This window comes from Arvicanthis niloticus, chromosome 12 (assembly GCF_011762505.2).
Source record: "Arvicanthis niloticus isolate mArvNil1 chromosome 12, mArvNil1.pat.X, whole genome shotgun sequence".
Taxonomy (NCBI): Eukaryota; Metazoa; Chordata; class Mammalia; order Rodentia; family Muridae; genus Arvicanthis; species Arvicanthis niloticus.
Genome location: NC_047669.1, coordinates 31,253,368 through 31,278,527, shown reverse-complemented (window position 1 = coordinate 31,278,527; position 25,160 = coordinate 31,253,368). Strand labels below are relative to the sequence as shown.

The 25,160-nt window shown below is 36.8% G+C and overlaps 1 protein-coding gene across 1 annotated transcript in view; it reads right to left on the bottom strand.

Annotated features, from left to right (window-relative positions):
• Positions 1 to 13,531: 13,531 nt before the first annotated feature.
• Atg3 (autophagy related 3) overlaps positions 13,532 to 25,160 on the bottom strand; it is a 28,741-nt gene continuing 17,112 nt past the window's right edge. Inside the window, exons 7-12 of the mRNA XM_034514966.2 lie at positions 23,275 to 23,356; positions 19,039 to 19,073; positions 18,753 to 18,908; positions 17,919 to 18,046; positions 15,143 to 15,211; positions 13,532 to 13,768 (exon numbers count right to left, since the gene is read on the bottom strand). Of these exons, the coding sequence (XP_034370857.1) occupies positions 13,687 to 13,768; positions 15,143 to 15,211; positions 17,919 to 18,046; positions 18,753 to 18,908; positions 19,039 to 19,073; positions 23,275 to 23,356 (552 nt within the window). The 3' untranslated portion in view covers positions 13,532 to 13,686. The remainder of the gene's footprint in view (positions 13,769 to 15,142; positions 15,212 to 17,918; positions 18,047 to 18,752; positions 18,909 to 19,038; positions 19,074 to 23,274; positions 23,357 to 25,160) is intronic.

Sequence of the window (25,160 nt, the reverse complement as noted above, 5' to 3'; positions counted from 1 at the left end):
AGTGGGCAGGTCAATCACCTGGCCTCAGAAAAGCAGATCCATTTGAAGCTGTGTTACAGAGGTAGAAGGAATAATTAGCCCCTTAAAGAGATCATAATGTACTTTCCCTACCCAACTTTCTTACCCTCTCAGTAGCTCAAAGAGGTCAGAAGGTTAAGAAAGGGTCCTGAGGCTCTGTTGGTCTCTTAGTCCAAACTCTGACAGGTGTGTTTCTTTTTGTTTTCTCCTCTGTACTTTTCCTTTAGATGCTGGTAAGAGCCCAACCATGCTTCCCCTAACACTGTGGATTTCATTCATTCTTCAAGGCCTCCCTCCTTACTGTGTGGCCGATCTTCATGGTGGCTTAGCTCAAACAGTATGACCTTTTTCCTTCTTCCTTCCTCTTCTTCATTCTCTTCCTTCTCCTTCACTTCCTCCCCCTCCTTCTCTTTCTCCTCTATCTCCCTCTCCTCTTCTTCTATCTCCCTCCTCCAGGCAGCCAAGATTTGTAGCTTGCTTGTTTTCATTTATTTTTAAAACTCTAATAACATTTCTCAAGCTTTTATTTTGATTCCATTCTTAATTCCTTTTATTAACAAGACTAAGAACCCCAGGAGAGGATTCTAATTTACCCAGTAACAAGGGTGATTCTGACAAGATCAACCCAAATTTTTTGCTACCAATTTAAGTGTAGAATGATTTCTGAGGTAGACTATAGAAGCAACACTAAAGAAAAAATTAGAAAACTAGCTTCATAAAAATTTAACTAAAATATGCATTCTTCAGAAACTATATCTAAGAAAATGAAGACATTGTGATACATGCCTTTATTTCTAGCACTCAGAAGGCAGGGGCTGGAAGACTTCATGAGTTTGAGATCAGCCTGATCTACATAGGAAGCTGAGTCAGCCAAGCCTACATCCTGAGACCCTGTCTGAAAAACAGACAGACAAACAAACAACTAAAAAAACACAAAAAAAAAAAAAAAAAAAAAAGAAAAAGAAAAAAAACAGCAAAAAAAGAAAAACAGTCAATTCACAAACTAAAAATATTTGTAAAACATACATCAGCTAAAGTTTAGTAGTATATAGGATATATAAAAACCACACCTAAACAATTTACTAAACACTCAATTGAAAAACAGGAAGTAAGTTGCACAGACATTTTTAAAAAGATCAATGAAAGGCAATAAATATATGAAAATTATGGTTATCACAATTATGGAAACGCAAATTAGAGACCACAGGTTACTACTATCAGCTAAGAAAATGTTTAACCGTAAAGACAAATGCCACCAGATATTGATGAGGTTTTGTAGCAACTCCATCTCTAGAGCATTCCCAGTGGGAACGCAATCTATGCTAAGCCCTATAGTTTATTAATTTTTCCATTAGATCACCTGGGCTTTTTCTAGTTGTCATCTTTTTTGAAAGGAAGATACTGTGAACATTCATGTACAACTCTTTTTAAAACTTGTTCCATTTAAAGAGGAAGTGAATACTCTGGACTAGAATTGTTTTATCTTGATGTAAATGTGTAGTTTGAAAAAAAAATTAAACTACCAACAAAACAACCAACACTGAAAAGAAAATATATAGAGTTAGGGAAAATATTTTTAACCTATTTAGCTAATACGTAATTTATGTCCAAAATATCTAAGAGGTATGGGCAATTCAACAGAAAAAAAAAATAACTTAAATATGGGCAGGTTTTAAAGGCTTCCTCCACAGGAAATAAATGGGTACTATTGTAAAGCTAAACAAGAATCCACAAGTAGGTCTAGCTAGTAGGCCCCAGAGGTCAGCCTACTACTATTATTTTGTTAAACTGACCTAGTGTCAAACTCCTCTCCAAATCCATCTCTGTATCTATAGATTAGTGCAGCTCTTGGGCCTCAGCAGATGAGTTTCTTTGTGCAGTGAACAGTGAATGACGTAGAAATTCACAACTGATGCAAAGTGCAAAACATGAGTGTCTACAAAGCACCATCTGGAAACAGATCATCTGCATGATGTGACACCTCTTCCCTCCTAGGCTAGGGACCATCATGGAAGAAGGCACAGAGGGATTTAAAGAGGTCTGGAAGACCAGGGTGACATAACTAGACCACTCTATTCATGAAATCACAGCAGCTGTAGTTGTCTACAAAAGACCTGCACAAGAGCAAATCAATCAATATTTCAACATGGAAGAGAGCTCATGAGCCACCACTCTATTGACAGTTGATCCCTTCTGGGTGAGGAGAGAGTCAGTTTTAAGTGTAAGGCCTCTGGTAGGTTGCCCATGCTCCAGTGGATAGCCCAACAGCCATGAGTATATGGAGAGCACAAATTGAATTTGGTTGGTTATTTTAAAAACTAGGACATGAGATGGGAGGGGTGGATTAGATCAGGGATAAGTTGGGGGAGAGGTAGGAGGTTAATATGATCAAAATACATTATATACATGGATGAAATTCTCCAACAACTAAAACAAATATTATATTAAAACATTAAGTATTTTGATTGCTTTGAAAAAAAATCTCAACAATGAAAAACAATGGGCACAGTTGGAAGACATTTCTCCAAACAAGCCACATAGCCAAGAAGTAAATGAAGAGATGCCTACCATCACCATCCATCAACTAAATCAAACCCAAACCACAATATGTTTCCTATCTCACAGTTCTTTTTTTTGTTTTGTTTTGTTTTTTGTTTTTTGTTTTTGTTTTTTCGAGACAGGGTTTCTCTGTATAGCCTTTGGCTGTCCTAGAACTCACTCGGTAGACCAGGCTGGCCTCGAACTCAGAAATCCGCCTGCCTCTGCCTCCCAAGCGCTGGAATTAAAGGCGTGCGCCACCACCACCCAGCCTATCTCACAGTTCTTACAGTGGCAAATGCCACAGCTTGAAAATGGTTTGTGCTCTTCAAAGGTCCAAGTGCTAAAGTTTGGTCCCCAGCATGCAGTAAATGAGTGAAACCTTTAAGAAGTGGGAGGGTCATAGGACTGTTCCTTCAGGAATAGATTAACATTGTCTGTGAGCTCTAGTCTAGCCTTGACAGCACTGTTTGGTTCATCTGAGAATGGGCTGTTTCTAAAGCATGGGCCTAATGTTTTCAGGCATTCTCTCCCACAAATGTTGTTGCCACTGATACCATTCATCAGCAGGCCCACACTGGAATCCAGCAACTGTAAATGCCACCCTCTTTAACTTCAAGAACTTTAAGCCATACAAGCCTACTTTATAAAGTATCCAGTTTTAGGTGCTTTGCTATAGAAAATAAAAAGGTACCAAGAAACTATAATGAAGACAAAAAAGACAGTGGTACCTGCCTCTAAACCAGTTACTTGAAAGGCAGAGGAAGGCCACAGTTTCAAGTCTGCCTAGGCTACAGAGAGTTCAAGACCAGGTTGAACAATCCAGTGAGATCCTGTCTCACATAAATGGTAGGCTTAAAAGAACTGCATACTTATTTCAGCAGTAATGTATTTGCCTAGCATGTACAAGACTCTCTAGGTTCAGACAAGTACCAGTACCAAAAAAGAAAACACAGCTCAATAGAAAATGTTGGTGAGAATGTAGGCATCTATTTCTTGATGTATAAAACTCTCCATTCCCCCCAAATGCTATGAGAAAGTCCAATATATCAAGTGATAACATATTCCTCTTGGTAGATCTAGTAGGGAGAGAACTGGAGCCCTCCAATTCCTGGAATCCCCAATGTAGTTCTTTAACACCAAGTGCTCTTGGAAACAGAACTTTAAAAATATCGCCAGAGAAAATTAATTGGTTTAGTTCATTCCTCTCATTTTTACAAGTGGGCATTCAAACATTCTGTGCTAAATACAAAGGACAAAAGAGACAGACACAAGATTGAGACAATGATTACTAGAAAATCCCTACATGCTCAAATTTTGTGCTGTTCTACTGCCCCCTGGTGGACAAATATTTCTGAGCTTGTGACCCATGACTCCCAGAAATGGCATCACTATACATATAGCATCTCAAGCAGTGGGATATTTCTGAGACAGGGAGGCAGGACCTGTGGAGGAATAGAATATGAGTGACGCAGAGAAGAAGGGGGGTACTAATGAGGATGCCTAGCTTTTGCTCTGCAACTGGTTTAGTAGTGAAGGGAAGAACTGGTGAGGACATGGGGGGGGGGGGCTTATTGTTCACACAGCTACAAAGTTGTAAAATCAGAAATCTTAAGCTACACATACTATATCTAAAATGACAGATAATCAAAAGTGGATAGTGGAGGAAACCAAAAGGGCAATAAGTAACTTTATTCAGATCAATATTGAAGAACTAGTCAGTTTCATAGTTTCAACTGTTATACAGTACCTTATAAAACTACCTATGATACCTGCAATGGTTGGATTCTTTTTTAACTATTTCATTGTAAAAATGATACTAACATGTCAAAACAAATTAAAATGTTTTGAGTTATGATGAAAAAATAAACTACCTCTGATTAAGTCCAACTCATGCTACCATGAACAGAACCAGTGTCCTCCCAGATGTCCCCTACTGTCCTCTTCATCCATTTCTTTAGGGTGTATTCCCTAGAGTATAACTTTCTTGACCAGATATTGTAAAATTCTTCTCCCAAAATGCTGTACCAGTCAACTGTGCACTAGGTGTGCCCAACGGAGGGGGGGTGGGAGTGTAATGAGTTTTTTTAAATTGCCTATTCATCTTTCTTTAAAATTTGAGATTTCTGACCATGGTAGTAGGACTTCAGGGTGGCCCACTATGATCATTGCTGCATGACACTTGCATGAAAGTGTATTTTCCAACAACATTAAGTAGGCTGACCTATATAACCAATGGAATGAGGGACATGCAGTGTGTAGATTCTAAGAGTAGGTCAAGGAAGAGATTGTAGCTTCTTTCCCACTCTTAGATAAGTTTCTCTGTCTAGGGACACGAAACGGCTATCTAGTGAGGTCCCAAAAGAAAGAAACAGCTCCCTTACCATCACTAACTTGCCCACTGTAATAATCTTGTCAACTTGAGTGGATCTAGAATCAGAGAAGACTAACAAGGTACATCTCCAGGTATGTCTTTGAGGGTATTTGCAGAAGCTAATAGATGAACAATACATTCTGAATGTGATTGGTGCCATACACGGAGACCCCAGAGGCCTAAATGGAATGATAACCAGAGACACAGCCAGTCACTGGCACTGCCTCTATGCTTCCTGCTTGGCTATGAGGCCAGGCCTCCTCTATCCCATCTTCCCATTCACTCATGTTGTTTAATCACACTAACACAAAAGCTAATATACCTATTATATGAACAAGTGCTTTTACAAGTGAAACTTGCAGCTTAAGCATTCAGGTACTTGCAAACATGGCTACATGAATGCTTCATCTGACCTGAACCAGAAAAGCATGTGAGGCCACTCCCAAGCCCTAGCTTTGTCTTAGTCAATTCTTTGTCTTAGGCAACTCGTAAAAGAAAACATTTAATTGGGCTTGCGTACAGTTTAGAGGTTTAGTCCATTATCAGCATTGTGGAAAACATGGCAGCACACAGACATGGTGCTAAAGAAGGGACTACATCTAGTTATATATCTAGGCCATAGGCAGCAGAGAGAAAAAGCTATTGGGACTGGCTTGAGCATTTGAAACCACAAAGCCCATCCACACCCCTCCCCATGAAGCACCTCCTCCAACAAGGTCATACCTACTTCAACAAGGACATGCCTGCTAAATCCCTCAAGTAGTGTACTCTCTGATGACCATCTATTCAAATATATGAGTATATGGAGGTCATTTTTTTTCAAGATGTATTTATTTTATGTAAATGAGTACACTGTCACTGTCTTCAGACACAAGAGGGCACCCGGTCTTATTACAGATGGTTGTAAGCCACCATGGGGTTGCTAGGTATTGAACTCAGTACCTCAAGAACAGCCAGTGCTCTTAACTGCTGAGCCATCTCTCCAGCCTATGGGGTTCATTTTCATTCAAACCACCACAGGAGTCAAACTGACATTGTTTTAGCTACTGAGCTATAAGGTAATTTTTATACAGACACATTAATATCCCAGAATTCACTGCCAATTTGCAGGAATTCTCTGTATAAACGTAAAACATCTGTTTTGAACTTTACATATACCCTCTCTCGACTATTGGTCTGCAAAATCTATCCAGTGTTTTTAAAATGATAATTTTGGCATGATCACACTCTTTCCCCCGGCATTATTGTTCATGTTAAATAGACAATGGGGTAGGTAGACAGGGCTGCTGTGGAGGCAAGAAAGTGACATAATTATATTCTAATTAAAACGTTTTAAATCCTGCTGCATCTTTGATCACAGTGTATTGTCTTATATTTTGTTCTATCACAGCCTTCTAGAACATTCTCTCATTCTCTAATCAGAAGTTTAGCATCTTCTCTTTAATCTCTGGGAAATAGGAAAAGTGTAAATTTTCTAATCTGTAGTTTAGCAACTAACAAACTTCATGAAAATCAACTTTCTTGGGTTCAAACGTTGTATGTTTGAGCTACAAAAAGCTTACTTTCTTGAGATATATTTTCTGGTGTGACTGGTTTTAAGTTGATCTGTTGCCACCCCTTTGATATCATAAGGCCAAATTCTACAGAATAAAGTATGTATCCTTTAGATAGCTGAGTTTTAAGGAGGGTGTTAAAGCTCTCAAACCATCAATTATTTGAATTACACTTTTAAATTCACCATCTTGACACTGCTAAAATGTTATCAAAATGTTATGCAGCAAGTACATTGGTAAGTCAGTGCACATCATCTTATGTGCAGAGAGCAGAATATTTTCCACTATTTACCTTAACAAAGTAACCTATTGTGGAATTGAACTGGTGCTCTTAAAATATACAAATTTCTGCCTCAGAATGTAGAAAACTAGGAAATGTTCATTTCATCCTTAAAGCAAAGTAGAATAGAACTAAATTCATATTTATAACTATTCAATCTTATAGGAAATCTGAACACAAATGCAATTAGCTGGTCCAAAATTTGACTAGGTCAAAGACCACTGACTCATGCTCCCTCCATGCATATCAGCGAGGGCAGGAAACAAATTGGTGAAGACAGTGGACAATGGGAGGGGGAAGACTGTCTGAATATAGTTTTTTGAGTCCTCAATCATTTCCAGATTCTCCTTCCATAAAATCTATCTGGCGCTCAACAGAGAACATCAGAATAAGCAGTATACAGAGTAGTGTGTATTGTGGTGCATAACTTAAGATGGGGAAGGGATGGCAGTCATGCATCTTGTGTAGAAATTCCACCATAATGGCCAAATTCATTAAAAAATTATCACCGAATTCACCCAAGAAGAAACTGCCCTAGAATATAATATGAGGCCAAGAATTCAATTTCTAGCATTTCATAATCTGTGCATTGTGGTGGACACCTGTAATCACAGAATTTTGGAGGTGGAGACAGGATGATAAGAATTTTAAAGCCATTCTCAACTACATAGTGAGTTTGAAATCAGCTGTATGAGATTCTTATTTTTTTCTTTGCTTTTACCAGAAATTCTAATTTTAAAAAAACTCAGAAATTTTAAGAAAAGATTTTTCAAACATATACATATGCTTGTAAACACATTATATATATATGTATATGCATATACATATATATATAATGTGTTTACAAGTGTCTGGTAAGCCCAGCAAGGGTGTTGGCTCACTCCCTACACAGTTGGTGTAGCTGGAGCTACAGGAAGCTGTGAGCTACCCAATGTGGGTGCTGGGATCTTAGTCAAGTCTTCTGGAAGAGCAGCAAGAACTCCTCTGCCATTTCGCCAAGCCTTGAAAAGACTTTCCAATTCATACTTGTATTACCCCCAAACCAAAACTATGGAAGAAAATGACAGACCAATATGTCCAAATGAGCAGATGCGAAATTTATCAACTCAATAGGAAGCTGAATTTAAGTATTATATTTTAGATATAGATATGCAGTTTATCCAAAAAGCGCAAAGTTGTTTCAATAATCAATACAATCTACTAAATTTTTAAAAACTGCTCATTTCAATAAATATAAGGGGAAAAAAACCTCAATATTCACAGACTCTCAGTTCAAGGGCGTTTATATAAAACTGATGCTCCAGAATTGATAAAATAATCGTTCTCAAAGATGGCAAAGGCAAGTGTATCTTATTTATCACTCCTACCTGACAGTTCAGTATGAGAAAATGGAAATAAGAAAAAAAAGTGAAACTATTTATTTGCATTTGACAATATAAAGGAAGATCTGAAAGGATAACAACAAATCACTAGAATTTTTAAAGGGCTTTTTACTTATATTTATGTGTGTGGGAAGGATGTGGATGCAGGTGAGAGCACATGCCCATTAAGGAGAGAAGAGGACAACAGCCCTTGAAGCTGGAGTTACAGGCAGTTGTGAGCCACCCAGTGGTGGTAGTAGGAACCAAACTTGGGTTCACTGCAAATCCCATGAGCACTCTTAACTGCCTAACTCATGTCTCTGCCTCTACCTAAAATCAGTGAAATTTAATATGACTCTAAGAAGAGTACACAATCTGAAGCCTATCACAGTAAAATGTATTTCCATACATAAGAATAAAATATTGGAATCAGAAATTACAAAAAATAAAATAAAATCATACCCAAATCCCATAACACTGTATGTCTAACAAAATATATAAACGATTAAAAAAAATCAAAATAATATACAATGCTCCAGATTTGAAGATTGCTTTGTTTCAAGTCTCCTTTGCTTGGTCTACAGACTCAATGCACTCAAAACCCCAGCAAAACCACTGTATATACAAGCTTATCCTAAAATTTACATGTGGAAGTACAGAATCTAGAAGTGCCAAAAACAACTGTTTAAAATAAAAAGTTGGAAGGCTCACTACCCAATTCCAAGATTTATTATTATAGTAAATCAGGCAGTATGGGTAAGGTCAAAACATGAATATGTCATTAAAACGTCACAGTAATGAATGCCTATTTCAGGCAAGAGCCACGGAAGAATGCTGAATTACTGGACAAATCTCTAACTACAAACTTAGTATCTGTGGTAACTCAAAGTATGTCCCCACAAGTCTACTAGTTGTGATGGTGCTTTTAACATAGACCACATTCTTTGAAACTCCTTTCTCTAGAAGCAAAGATCAGTTCCTCTCCCTGATGACCCATAACCTCTGAACTATGTTTTAAAAGTTCATACTCACTTCTAATAATGTACAACACTAAGAGTACAATTAAAATCAGAACCTCCAGACCCTGAGGACTACCTGACATAGTGCAAAGGGCAGGCACATTACTATTGTCGTATCTTCTCAAATCCCTGTTGCGGTAGTCTTCAAAATTCCTTACTTCAGACTACTCAACGAAAACATCAAACTGAAAACAGGGTGCTGAACAAAATTTCTACCATTAAACTCTGGTATCAAAGAAACTAACGTGTGTGTGTGTGTGTTGTGTGTGTGTGTGTGTGTGTGTGTGTGTGTGTGTGTGTGTGCGCGCGTGTGCACGTACACCTAGTAGTTTCTAAGATAAACATGGCCAGCTACTTACCTAAAACAGAAAGGAACTGAAGGTATATAGTTTCTCATTAGAACTGACTCAACTGGGAGAATAACATCTAATATTACATATAAACTTACGATAAGGGTGTTCAAATAAAAGCATTAAAGCAAAAATACTAGTAAAATCAGTTTGGAAAGTTAAGGAAGACTTACTTTGCAGAGAATAGAGCAATGTGTATGAGTGATAAATGCCATAAAGAAACCTGGTTTTATGTTAATTTTTAAAAAGTTTCAAAGAAAAAGAAGACTGGTCTATAGGCTGGATGAAAAGATGGTGTCAACCATACTTAAGTCTTGATTGTATTACCATAACAAGCATTATATTATGTCTATTAAATCATTATCTTCATTATGGACTTTTCTAATAAGATTTGAATGGCAGTTTAAAGAGAAAAGCAAAGGCATTAAAAGTAAGATTTCATTTTTCTTTACAGCTGAGCAGTATCCATTGTGAAATGCACATTTCTCATCCATGAGTAACACCCATTGTGTATATGTACATCTCTAATGCATTTATCAGCTGGACTTGATAGATTCCATTTCCTAGGTATTATGAATAGAGCAACAATGAACCTGGATGGTGCAAGTTATCTCTAATGTAGGATGTAAAACCTTATTTCCTTACTGTGGTGGTCTGAATAGGTATAGCCTGCATAGACTCGTGTTTGAATGCTTGGCCTATAGGGAATGGCACTGTTAGGAAGAATGGTCTCAATGGAGTTGGTGTGGCCTTGTAGGAAGAGTATCATTGTGGGAGCTTGGAGATCTCCTATGCTCAAGCTACAACCAGTGGCCGTCTCCTTCTACTACCCACACAAGATGTATAACTTTCAGCTCCTCTGAACTACGTCTGCCTGCACACTGCCATGCTTCCCGCCATGGACTAAACCTCAAACTGTAAGCCAGCTCCAATTACCATGTTCATGGTGTGTCTTCAAAGCAATGAAACCCTAAGACAATTACCAAAGGGTATGGTAGTTCTCTTTCTTTCTTTCTTTCTTTCTTTCTTTCTTTCTTTCTTTCTTTCTTTCTTTCTTTCTGAGAAATTTCCAAATTACTTCCAAGGTAGCTACTCAAGTTTTACATTCCCACAAAGAATATGTGACAGTGTTATTTTTTCCACATCAATACTAATACTTGCTGTTATTTGTATTCCTTTCTAAAGCCATTATGACTGTAGTGAGACAGAATCTTAATCTTTATTTGCATTCCCCTAAAGCCTAGGATGCTTAACATTTAAGTGTTTACAAGCCATTTTAATCTTAACCTGAGCTATTTCTTTAGCCCCACACAGCCCATTTTTTAATTGGGTTGTTTCTTTATGTTTAGATACTTTAGTTCTTTGTATATTCTGGACACTAATACACAATTCTGTGTGGTGTTCACTCCAAAACCATTTCCTTTGTTGTACAGAAGCCATCTAATTAAGAGATCCTTGTCAATTGTCGATTTTACTTCTGACATTAGGGAGTCCTATTCAGAAAGTCTGATCTCTACCCTACAAGCTAAAGCACCTTCCCTGCTTTAGCCTCTACCAGTTTCAGAGTAAATAAAATCATAAAACTTGCAGGTAACTTGATTAACCTGGAAAAAAATTACACTTAAGGCACCCAGGATCAAGAAGACAAATACTGCATGTCCTCTCTTATACGGATTCCAGCCTTGATTCATTGTTATGTGTATCTCAGAAAGTGCCAGGTAATTACCAACAAACCACTGGGAGTAGAAGCATTAAGGTAAGATAGTAAAATAGAGATAACATGTAAATGGAGTAGGAATACTCAAGATGGAAAGGTTCCAACATGGATGCGGGTGGGAGAAGGCTTAACCAAAAGCCTGCTATGAAAAAGCTGTATGGGATCCCATGATCTTGAATGCTTGGCAACTTTAAAAAGCAGACGGCATAAAAACACTTGGTAGCATAAAAGAAGAGAAGCAGGGATACGGGGTTAGAGGTTTAGGTGAAGCTGAAAGCAGGGGGATAGAGAAGGGCTGATCCAATCCAGTCAAGAATGTACAGAGCCTTACAGAACCCTAGTACAGAAGCTAATTCAAACGGAAAAGGGGGAGGGGCTGGACAGAGGTCCCTGCAAAGCGTGGACAGTACTGCTCTCAGAAGACATGAGTTATTTAATGAAAACTAAGTGCCAGGCATGGGATACCTCCCTTATGAGTTACTGGTGAAGGAGGCCTTGAGGCATCTAAAACAACTTGTTACTGACATTGCTCTTGGCTGCACACCATAACAGTAAAACCTATTTCTGGTCAGGCAGTGGTGGCACACACCTTTAATCCCAGCACTTGGGAGGCAGAGGCAGGCGGATTTCTGAGTTCGAGACCAGCCTGGTCTACAGATGAGTTCCAGGACAGCCCGGGCTATAGGGAGAAACCCTGTCTCGGGAAAAAAAAAAAAAAAAAAAAAAGAAAGAAAAAAAAAAAAACTATTTCTGAACACAGCCCACTCTGATTTCTGATTTCCATACACTGAGAAATTAATGTCAAACTAACCAAGACACCTTCTCCCTGCTAACAAGGTTTTATAATACTGGAAGGTGCTTGATACTGCTAGAGAAAGGTTATCCATAGACTTGCTACACTACTAACCCACCAGGAGCATTGTACTCACTGATACAACTGTGGCATTAGGGGATAAACAAGCTTGCTAACTGGATTTGAATCTGATACATAACCTAGTTAAAAGCCCATGACTGGGGAAAGATCACAGGCCTTGGGGTGCAAGGTAACTTACTGACAGTGCTTCACTAAATAGTTAAGTAGTCAAGCCTCCTAATTAATATTTATGTTTATACCCATACCCATAGATATATGCTGCTTTCGACCCTGGTCAAAGAAACTTCTTACACTGGGCAACAGTTGTCGTGGAGAATAAGAGATTGAATGTTCAGGTGTATGAGTCATCTATACCAACCTCCCCCAAGGCTCAGGAAACATCATGGAAGAATGGGCAGAAAGAATGTTAAAACCTGGAAGATGCTAAGTAGAGCTGTGAAATGATGTCTTTTACACAAAACATGGATGAAACCTCATAACTTCTATGTTTGCTTATACAAGACTGGCATAAGGTCAAGTCAGTGGAAACCTGAGTGAGGACAGGGAAGGGCTTCTAAGGTCTCATTCCTTTCAGCAGAGCTATTCAGTTACTGGCTGGTGAGGGAGAGTTACTTTTCTTATGGCCAATTAACAGATGCCCATGCCCCAGAGAATGGCCTACATCTATTCAAATATGGTCAGTACTAAGTGGATTCAGGGTTATTAATAATAAAGACGACAGTGAAGACATGAATTTGGGATGAAGACAGGTTGAAGGGTTCTGGAGGAAGGGTGGGGAATTAAAGGGAGATATGGAATAGAGGTCAAATCAAAATACATGGCATATATTCATGACATTTTCAAAAGTTTTTAAAGTTAAGGGAGATATTCTTAGATGATGTAAACAAAATGGAAGACAAGGTAAGACATCACATTTTACATGGACTAAGATGGCTACTGAGAGGCAATGCAGGAATTTAAGGCAAAGGTTAAGAACAAATCAAAAAACAAAACCAAAGATCTGGACAGCTTAAAGTATGTTGTTTCAGGAAAATCTGCATTTTAAATTGCCAGACTCAGATCTACTAAAGATTCCCCTTCAAATCCCACAATTCTACTGGCAATTATGCTAAGAAAAATAACCCTATATCCTTAATAAAAAGTAATCTGGGCCATACCAATACATCAGGAAGCAGGTATGTTTCATGGCATACAGTTAGCACTTCAGAAACATGAACTATAAGCACAAAACAGATGTATGGAGAGGACAAGGCAGGGAATGGAGTAGGAAGGAAAGGGAGTGACACACAGCCTGGTGTGGAATACTTTCTAGAGCTAGTTCTGACACTGTAGATGTTCAATACCATCCTTACTCTGCAATCATCCTCTGACAGCGGAAACTCTACTATAATCTTCTGATAGGAAATGAAAACATTTCTTCACACACATTTTTATTAAACAAATAAGGTTGGTAGTAGAACAGTTTTTATTTAATGCATAAACATATAAGTCCCATTATTAGAGAAATTATTCTTATTGGTAAATATGGTCAATGGTCACATCTATGTATTAATTCTTTAAAAATCAGAAGCAGTAATTAGGATAGACTCTATGTCCTCTCCACTACATTGTGAAGTGTCTTGTGTAGTCATATTCTATTGTTGGAATGACAGCTTGAACAAATTTCAAAAAAATTAAAAGATACCTGAATGTCTTTAGCTAAGGAAAATAAGATTTGTAAATAGTATTGTTCTAAATCCATAATAATTATCAATTTTATTAATTTATCAGAAATATGATAAAATCTTATATTGAGTAGGCTATTAAAAGTTGCCTAGCCACGAAAATTTGTATCTGCTTAAGAGAGGTGCTCTATAAATGACTGACTGGCTATTTGCTCTAATATCTGAATTTGAAATTTCTAAATGAGAAGTTCATATATGTTGAATTACCACAATTTTTATAAGGCAATGTTGTCTTTAATGTGTTCAAATAAGTATAAAACTTATTCATTTACTTTGCCCCTTTACTGCTTACAAATTTTCTAGAATTCATACGAACTTAAAATGAAACAAGTATGCAAACACCATAGCAAATGAAAAACAAATCAGATGCAAACACTTCATAAGGGATTCTGAATTCATAAGGGGCATTTAACAACCATAGAATGGACTATATTGTACCATTTTCATTTAATAAAATGGTGAAGTTTTCTTTTATTGTACCTAGAAACATTGTAAGCTTACTTAGTTTTCAATAGGAAAACTATTATGAATCACCTATAGCATTCCAAGCTGCTACCTAGCCTTCAGCATAGAGATAAATGTGAAAGTTAATGTACATCAAGATTCCAGAAATAAGTCTTATTAGACTGAAAAGAAACTTGTTTGTTTCTGTTACAAATCAACCAAAGTTCCTCTGCAGAACATGTTTTATTAGCAACACACAGGTTATCATGCATTTATTTAAGGTCTGAGTAACCCGTCCCTCACTGAATGGCACAAATCACAAAATTCAATACAAACCTATGTCCAAGTTCATTCAGTTTACTTGGCGTGTCATCACTCACTGTGAGTGCTCTGAAGAACCCGATATGGATGCACACATCTCAGAGAGATGTGGCGAATTGCTTGGACATTAATACTCATTTGTGCTTCCTGTTCACCCAGAGACTGAGCAACAAAGCCAAAAGATACTTTTCCACAGGAGAGAAATTTACACTTGTACTTTACTTTCAATTAACCTGTTTAACTTGAATTCTTTGCTTCAAGGAGGGCTAAGGCTGATACAACCTTAACTTTACCATCGTCTGATGGGAACACATTGTGCTAAACATTACCTCTGTAACAAGGTAGAGTTAAGTGGCACATACACACACAGAGTATAACAGCTGACTGTGGGCTACTTTTCATAGTATAACACATCCTAGAGAAATTAAACTTCACAAGAACTTCCACACATGAGGAGCTAAAATAAACTAAAGGTTCTGTTATGAAAGTTACACTAAATTTCCAAAATGAACAAAAAAAAAAATCTGTAGGAGCCATTTGCCACCAATCAAATATACACATAAGGATACATATGAACACCAAGCTCTCCCCCGCCTTCTGCAACTGTCTCAATAATTTTCTTCATCACTTCAGCATGCCTAGAAGCAGAAAACAAATCTTATTAGCATAGGTCAATTTAAGCAAAATAGGTTTCACTTATAAACAAAATTTTAAAAAGCCTACTGTAATTGCTCAAGTTAATTTTTAATATAGAATAATTGAACTAAAAAATATGCTGTTAATTGCTGAGCCATGAAAACACTTCCACTGAAAGGGATTTCTAAAAGTTATAATCATCACCATAAACTCAATAGCATCAGTTAGCTTTTTGATAATAGAGGCAGAAAACCACAAGAAAAAATTCTTCCAAATGATAAATGTGAAGCTGGGGTTATTTGTTCTAGAAACATAACCAGGTATAAAATAAAAAACAAACAAACAAAAAAGCTATGAGACCCCCCATAATCTTGTGATTTTAAATGTTTGTTATCGATACAGTGTGTGTGTGTGTGTAGGTATGTGCATACCACATGCATGAATATGGGTATATCTACACCATGAACATGTGAGGTCATGGGACAATTTTCAGGCTTGATTCTCTCCTTCCCTAGTAGGTTCCAGGCTTGTGGAGCAAGAGCTTTTACCAATAGGCCATCACACCAACCCCTTAACTGTTTAAATATTTACTTAGCGTAGGGAAAAAAAAAAAAAAAAAAACTATAGCCGAAAGGCTCAATAAAAGCTGAGAATCAGAGCCCCTCTGTATTAATGAGTATTATTTATCTGATTCTACTTAAAGAAAAACTTCGGATTTACATGAAGACAGTAAAATCTCAAGATTCTGTCCTATGCACAGGTACACATAATTCAAATCTCTCCTATGCTGCAAATTGAGTGACATCAACTAAAGGAAAAAAAACAATATACAAAACAAACAGTCCTTCATACATTCCCAAATTTATACAATGCTATTTCAGTTCTTATGAACAATCTTTTACACAGAGGAAGATCCTCAGAAAATTGGCACAGTCCAAGGCAGTCCTAAAAATGTCCCCATTTCTTGTATAGGGCCTCAGATTTTTACATCTTATCTCATTCTACTTCATTTAATAATCATTTGTTTTGGTAAAATGTTTAATGTAATTATCAGGTACTTATCTCTTCTTTTCAATAGAGTAAACTTATGCCACAGGCACATACTCCACTCAATTAGAACTTATTAAAATTCCAAACTGATAGAACAGATTGACTCTCAAAAAATGATCAGCTTTAGATATGTAAAATTAAAAGTACGCCACCTGGTGCTTATTATATAGGCTGTTCTCACTACAGAGAAGGGAAGGCAGAGTAAATCTACCTACACAATTCACTTAGCCCCAGTCCTGTGCATGGTGCATATAAATGTGGAAACAGGAGAAGCAAACCAAACATCAAACAACAACAATCAAATCCTAATGAATTACTTTATAGAAATATTAAAATTCTTGACATAAACAAGCTGAAACATGGAAGCAAGTTTTCTCTGGGGTAAGAAGTTCAGCAAATTGGATTAACATTCCTCAAGCCTCAGGGTGGGGAAAGCCCAAAGCAAGAAGACACATTCCTGACCACAGAGAAAGACGCAAGTCATCTAGGTGGGGCTAAGGCCAGAGCAAGTGAGAAATAGTTAACCTGAAATAGTTGGTAATGACAGGGTAGGGCACAGTGACATGGTAAAACTACATTCTTGAGAAGAATGAGTGTGCAGAGTGATTTTCACATGACTCTAAATCATTTGGGGTGGGTTCCTCTGAAATGTTCCACTATTTTTATGTTATGTATCCTTGACAACCCCTCACCCCCCTTCCCACTCCCCTGGTTTGTGGTTTACCCCTTTAAAAACCCTCCTCAGACTGACTGGCTTTGTCAAACTCTACTCCTGCACGAGTGTGCAGTTTGACCGCTGGCTGCCAGCTCTCTTCCCTAATAAACCTCTGCTGATTGAAAAAAAAAAAGTTCAGCAAATAAAAAGGTTGCATAAAATAAAAGAACACCATCAACGGTTTTTAGCTTTGGTACACACTGTACAGCCCAAGATGAGATAGAATTTGCAATCCTCCTGCCTCAGCCTCAGCCTCCCAAGTAAGAGTGTTGTGATTATAAGTGTAACCCACCATGTTCACCTAAACAATTTTTTTAAAAAAAAAATTCTCACCTAATTTTTCAATAGATTATCAGCATTCTCAGTATGTCATGAATATTACTTGTTATACATACTAATCCAAAGAAACAAGCATGTTGCTTTTCTGTAAGGAACATTCGAGACAAATCATGTATCTTGGTTCAACCTGACTTTACTTGGACTCATGAAAACACACTGACAAAGAGAATGCCAAAGCTCAGAATTCAGCTGCCTTGAGAAGGCTAAAGAAAGACCTCCTAAAGGAAGAGCTTACACGCCACACTCATGTAAGGAGGCCCTCGCAACACTGTAGACCATGTCTAACGGGTCAGTGCTGAGTTACAACAAGCTGCCTAAGCTGCTGATAAAACAAGAATCATCAATAGATCTAATCTATAACTAAACACAGAAAACCAAAACGAAATTCTTAGTACTACTTTTAAAATAAATCAGTAACATTTATTGTCCTTTCTCTTGAATATTTAACTAAACAAAAGAACATTTCTAAAGATGAAATTTTGCTTATAAAGTAAAATTTTCTGTTACTGATGTTTCCACATCCCCAAATAATAAATTCATAAAGTTGACACATACAAACAACACACACACTCGCTCTCTTTCCCCATACACATATACACCCAGACCTGCATGGGTGAACTGAACACATAGGAGGTGGTGGGAGATGAGGATGGTTTTCAATGGTCACTGTTTTCTTCACATGATCTTGACTGATGTCTTCATACATGTGCTCAACTGTCAGAGGCTGCCGTTGCTGAAAACATAAAAAGTGCTGTGAAGCCACTACTGAAGCTTGTCTCCTACAAGTATTTATAAAAATTAATTCTCTAATATTGCTTGAAATTTACAATTCCAGAGTATTCAGGATGACCAGATTGTTTGAGAAAGGATTCTGGACATTCAGGCTCTGTAACAGGAGCCATCATTAATGTTGAAAAGATGCCACAAACAGGTAAGTTTATAGATGCCAAACATTTGTAAATTTTAAGAATTTCTTCCTTAGACATTTTTCATTTTTTTATTTCCTTTTAACAAGTCATAAAACGGCAAGTTAAATGAGTTGATCTTACTTCAATTATTCTCTAATCCATTAGCAGAATAAAAATTGGTAAGGAAAATAGTATCTGACATATCTGACATAATCAGTTTATAAATGTTTACATACGCCACAGATGCATCCTGACAAAATATAAACAATTATACAGAGTTCAACTTCCTGAATTTTGAAACAATAAGCTTAGAGAAAGACTCAGGAGTCAGTATACAACATTATTTGTATTTAATACTTAGCACTGTCCCACTGAATAGTTTATTCTAAATGTGAATCAAGGTCAGTATTATAAAACTGCAAAAAATGACTTCAAAAATTTAAAAGACCATATACACTCACGGATCAAATAAAGAAACTGAATTAAATCTACCAATTTAAAGTATGTATTTCCTATTTCTTTCTCCTTTACCTCATCATAGCCAAACAACCATAGCCGTGGGGTCTGGTAATATTTATCATAAGTGATATACAGGTCATAAGTTCTTGTTTGCAAAATAGCATCTTCACCTCCAGCGTCAGCTTTAGCTTTACAAGCTTCCACTATTTTCCTTGTGTCTAGGGTAGCCTGTCACACAACAATGAAAGAAAGTTAGAGCCTTTAAAAACTATTCTAAAAGACTATTGTCATTATTGAAAACACTAACTCCCAAGTTCAGTCATAAAAATTATCTTAAAAATACATCAAATTTACAAACCTCATCTGTTTCCAACAATCCACTCTCTTCATATTCTTATATAAAAGAGAGAAAGAAAAAAGTTAACTGAGTTAAACTTAATGTATCAAGACTTTAATCTGTTTAGTTTGACATATTATCATCTTTTTTCTTCTTGAAATTTAATACACAGATTTGTTCTCACCATAGAACTTACAACCTCGGTATAAGATTTTCTATTTTCTTACCAAATCATGGGCTTTCACCTTGTCACCTAAAGTACTTTCCAGACTCTCTCAGATATACCCAAGTGCATAAGTGCCCTGAGGCCATTATTAAGTAAAATAAGCCTTACTTGAACACAAGCATGGAGATACCATGACAATGGCCATGATATAATTGAGATGCTGACAAATGGAAGCCACATAGTATGCAGCACACATATGCTGGACACAGGGGTGATTTAGAGATCATGGATGAAAGACGTTGCTCAGCATAAAATGCCATCGTTTTACTTAGAAAACATGCCTCTGAAATAAGGCAACAACCACAGCTGGCCACGCCACCTACAACATGTTCTTTAAAGTTAAGAGTGGCTTCGGTTTCACTATGCCCAGGACCATACTACTAGTTTCCACCTTTGTGGACTCAGAGGTTACTAATAAACCAATGTAACTTATTCCTGCACATTGAAACAATTTTTTTCCTTGCCTTTCACATTATATTTTATTGCCTTTCTCCTAACTTTCCTGATGCTGCAGCTTCTTCAGTATTTTCTACTCTGCTTCTTTTATTGTACCTAATTTAAAAAAAAAAAAAAAAAAAACAGCACTTTTAATACTTCAGTAACAGAAGTAGGAAAGACTTCAAGCCTGTGACTTAATCTTCTCAAACACTTTGCCATTAAAGATAAACTCATCAGATTCAATGTCCCCACCAACAGATTAGGGTGTGTAACATGGACACAAACTGTATTTTGAAACAACACTGGATGACTAATGGGAATTACAAATCATATATCTAAAACTGACCTGACTCCTTTCAAGGTAATTACCCTCAGTTAATGGCATTTCTCCAGACATTCAGGTCACATTTGTCTATCCTGCCTTTCACATTTCACACCTAATCCAGCGTCAAACTGCTTTCTTTCTACCCTCAAAATATTTTCACAATTCTGTTTCTCACTGCTATCTATATTATGATCCGAGCCCAAGATACTATTATTTTGTATTTTTCTTTATTCAGTCTATGTTATAAAGAGTTTCCTATTTTCTTTTTCCTCTCAATATACTTCTATTCTTGGTTGTCAACTTGATTAAATATGGAATTAACTAACACTAAAATGGCTAGATGCACCTGAGACATTTTTTTTCCTATTATTTGACAGGGAAGACCCACTTCTAATACAGATCTTTTGAGGTGAGAAGATGCACCTTTAATCTGGGTCACACATTCTGCTAGCACACTGTATAAAGGACAGGGAAGAAGGACACTCCTTCTTTTCGCCTGCTTGTTCTCACCGCTATTAGTAAGTCCATTCCTTCACTGGCATTAGAGCCCACTTCTCCCAAGATTCAGGAATACACTGAAGATTAGCTGAGACATGCATCCTCAAGGACTGAACAACTACTGGATACTTGGACCTTCTGCTCATAGACAGCCATTGTTGTATTAGCTGAACCAGACTGTAAGTTATTCTAATAAATGCCCTTTACATTATAGATAGATAAGAGATTGAAAGACAAACAGACAGACATAGACTCATTCTATAAGTTCTGTTACTCTAGAGAATGTTGACTAACAGAACTTCCAATTTTACAGTCACGTTGATTCTGTTCAAATGTTAACTCATTTTACTTAGCAAACTGCTTCAGTGGCTTCTACTCTCTCGTTAGGACACCATACCATCTGGCTCCCAGTTATTTGTCTGACCCCACTCTCTACTATCTTCTTCTTCTCTAGCTATGGAATACTTTTTATAGAGTCACACATGTTCCCACCTCAGGACCTTTGTATTATACTCCAGTATAAACAGCTTGCTTACTCCCTTTACTGCATATATATTCTCAAAGTATATTCCTTGACTAACTTAGCAAACTATAGAAACAGTACTCCCCAAGATACCTTGTTCTCTTACCTTATCTTTCTCTCTTAACTCTGAAAACAATTTAACACAATATATTTCATTTTATCTAATCTCTGTATTTTTATCTAGTTAAAACAAGAATTCCAAAAGATCATGTCTATTTCATCTCCAGCCCTAAATGTGTTTCAACATACATTTATTTAAAAAAAAATCTGAGGGATGGAGGCTAACAATGATTTAGTAGTATTTAACAACTATGCAAAAGAATAAAAGGCCCAATGAAAGACATAAAAGTTAAGGAAGAAAAATCAGTCACAAAAATAAAGGGAGAAAAAAGTAAGAGGATGTATTAACACAATCAAACAATAAAGACACTAAATAAAGTAAGATTGACTTTAAAAAAGAAGGCCATCACATGGTGATAGCAATTCCTTCATCTACTTTTAAGTATCTGAGATTTCATTTCTATTAAAGATTAATGAAACTGGAGGGGCTGGAGAAGTAGCTCAATGGTTAAGAGCACTAGCTCTTGTAGAGGACTAGGGCCTAGTTTCCTATGTCTACATGGTGGCTCACAATCATTGGCAACTCTAGGATCCGAACACTCTTTTCTAATCCCCTTCATGAATGTGATTCAATCATACATATAAGGAAAGCACTCCTATACACCAAATAAGTAAGTATAAAAAAATTAAGTACAAATTTTGAATAGCCATGTATTTAGAAAGATTTCTAGCACTCCACTATGCTTTGAATCTGCACCATCCTCCAGTAAAGGTTCCTGTTCTGAGTGTATCTCATCTGCAGCATTGTTTTAGGAGGCTGTGAAGCCTTGAGGTACGGCCTGACTATGGAAAAAGTCAGAGGGAGTGGGTTTCTAAAGGCTGTAGCTTAGTCCTTGGTTTTAGCTGCTCTATTTCCTAGCCTGCTACTGTGTAAACAGCTATTTTGCCAAGTGCTCTTCATATCAACAGGGTCAATTCCACCAGGTTTTTCCCACTAATGATAAACTGAAAACTCTTAAAATTGAATCAAAATAGATCTATCTCCCCTTGCTTCTGTCATCTATCATGGTGATATAAAAATAACTAATATACTACTATTCAGCTACAATGGTTGGTTTTGATCTTTTTAAATAATGTTTCATTAATACACCACCCTGCTCTTTCAAATTCATGGCCTCTTTTCTCCTTAACTGTTGTTTTATGCAGCAACAAATATATCAGAATATAAACTGCTTAAAATATAAACTGTATAATGTTACTTATAAAATATGTTTGCAAGACTATTTTGGTATTGGATAACCAACTGGTGTGCTCTTCCCTGGGGAAGGCTACTTCTCCTATTGTCAGTATTCCTTAGCTGCCTGTAGTTCTTGTGTAGGGTTGAGACCTCCTGGGCTTTCCCTCCACCCACTCAGCATGTCTGTTGTCATTATCCTTGTTCAGCTCACATTTGGGCACTCATGTTGGCGAGACTTTAACTGCTGACACTACTTGAAGACACAATCTCATAGCCAACTCCCTAATCCTTTGGCTCTTACAAGCTTTCCACCCCTTCTGTGGTAATGATTCCTGAGTATTAGATATGGAAGGTGTTTTGTTGCTGATGATGCTTATCTGGAAACCAAGGTTATTTCAAAATCTAAAGGAACAAAAGGGGATTCTGCGCAGCTCCAAAGTCCACATTAAATAGACATTAAGTCTCTCTTGCCCATGTGTGACACACACCTGTAATCCAAGCACTCACAAGGCTGAGGCAGTATAATCATGAATCTTAGGCCAGACTGAATTACATAAAGAGATCCTGCTAAAAAACAAACAAACAAACAAACAAACAAAAAAAACTACTATCTTTCCATGTCTAAAAGCACAGGACTGCAGTCCTAACACCAGACTGAGGTGGGAGAATTTTGAGCCAAGACAATGTAACAAGACGCTGTCTAGTGAATCCTTTGGGATTTATGACTAATCATCCTAGTTGAAATAATTCTGTCAAAATCATGTTCTAATTGAAATAGAACATAAAATCAAAACAAGTTTTATCCTGACCTGATAAAACTTAAAATAAACTAAATATTTGCAAGGCTCTTAAATGTTAAGCCAACAAAAAAGAATTCTTAGTCCACATGAAGTATAAATATTCTAGAATCAACAGTCTAATGGAATTAAAGCAATCTAAACTAGTAATACCTTCCATGTCTGCAGCTTCCCCTTCATCTTCCTCTTCTTCTTCATCACACAGTGCTGAGCAATCTTGGAGTTTTATACTGTCCTTTGAAATTAAGTTATACAAGTACATCTCATTAGTTCAATATTAAGCACACTTAACATGAAATTTTTATCAGCAGTATTTATTTCCTTCAGAAACATTATTAGATAGCCTGTCACATGGTTCTATTCAAGGTATTAGTAATACAGAGTGAAGAAAACAGAAACAGTATCCTCCCTCTTGATTGTCTGCCCATGCTTCTTCTGTGAATAGTTTTACAACGTGTATCATTTAGTGATGAGGACACATTCTGAGAAATCACTGTTAGGTGATTTCACCAGAAGACCACAGAGAGTAACTAAGGTAGCCTTGACATTACCAGAAGACACCATCTTATAGAAACTCCAGCATTAGTGAGGCCATCCTCATAAATATTTATACTGAACACTGAGTACGATGGTAACTAACCACAGTAAAAATCAATGTCACCTAATCAGGCAATTTATGTTCCCTAGAAATTCACCTACCAGTGACAATGACTATCCCATAAATAAATCACTGGAAGTAACATGCTAAATGCTGTGAGTGAGAAGTATCAGGGACTATTACAATAGGTTCCAAAGTCACCTCAGGTGACCATTTAAAAGTCATTTCCAACCAAACTCTCACTGCAACAGTATATACTTTAAAAAAAAATTTTATTTTGGGTGTGTACACATGTACAGAGTTCAGAGAAAATTTTTAGAAGCTAGTTCTCTCCTCCCACCAATGTGAGTTTTGGGGATTGAATTCAAGTCATCAGACCTAGCAGTAAGCACCTTCACTCACTGAATCATCTCACAAGCCTCAAACAGTACTTTTACTGTTCACTGCCAGTTTAAAATAGTCCAAAGTTATGTTAACCTATTTAATTACATTTGTAATTTGAAATGAAGTATAAAGCTTTATTTTATGCTAATTTACTAAGAATATCCTAGCTGAATTAATCTAAAGCTATAAGAGCTTACAATTATAATACTTTCATTCACCTATTAATAATATTGTCTAAGAAAGAATAATGGCAGTGAGAGCCTACTTAGGGCTTATTTACCACTAGGAAAAAAAAATCAAATATATCTCTACTACACTTAAAATGTAAACCAAATATTGTCAATACTTGGGTAATGATTTAATGAACTTTCCAGTGTATATCTGACACTGACACAACAAGGTAGAAATGAACAACATTTGAGTTCAGATGGAGAATATTGTAAAGACTAAACTAACTACAAAGAAAGAAAGAAAAGCAAGTTCTATTTATAGTAAATTACAGAAGGCATATACATAGTCAAAAAATGAGTTCACCACTTCTTCTTTAGAACAAGAAAGTTAAGTGTCAAAATAACATTACTGTATTCATTAAAAAAAAAAATTTAGGCAGGCCTGCTGGCTTATAACAGGTAATTCCAGCTACCTGGGAGCCTATGGCAGAAAGAATTAAAAGTTCAAGTTTCTCTGAGCTACATAGCAAGTTATAGTCCAACATGGAAACCTAGTGGAATGCTGTTTCACCACAGAAAAAGAGACAAGCAGCTCAGCAATAAAGCTCTTGCCTAGCACCTCGGAGGCAGTAGGTTCCACATTTAATTCCCAGTACAAAACAAACAAAACATCAACCATATTACCTTGCCATCTGTCATTACAAATCTGAAGAAGATTCAACAAACAAAATAAACAACATGTTCTGAAGCAACAACACGATTTTTGAGATTTCTTCTCAGTCATACTTCCAAAAATTAGAAAATCAAAGGGTAAATTACTAGGCCAATGAACCATCATTCCGAAATAACAAAGCATATTTTGCTTTCTTATTCTTTAGGTTCCAAGT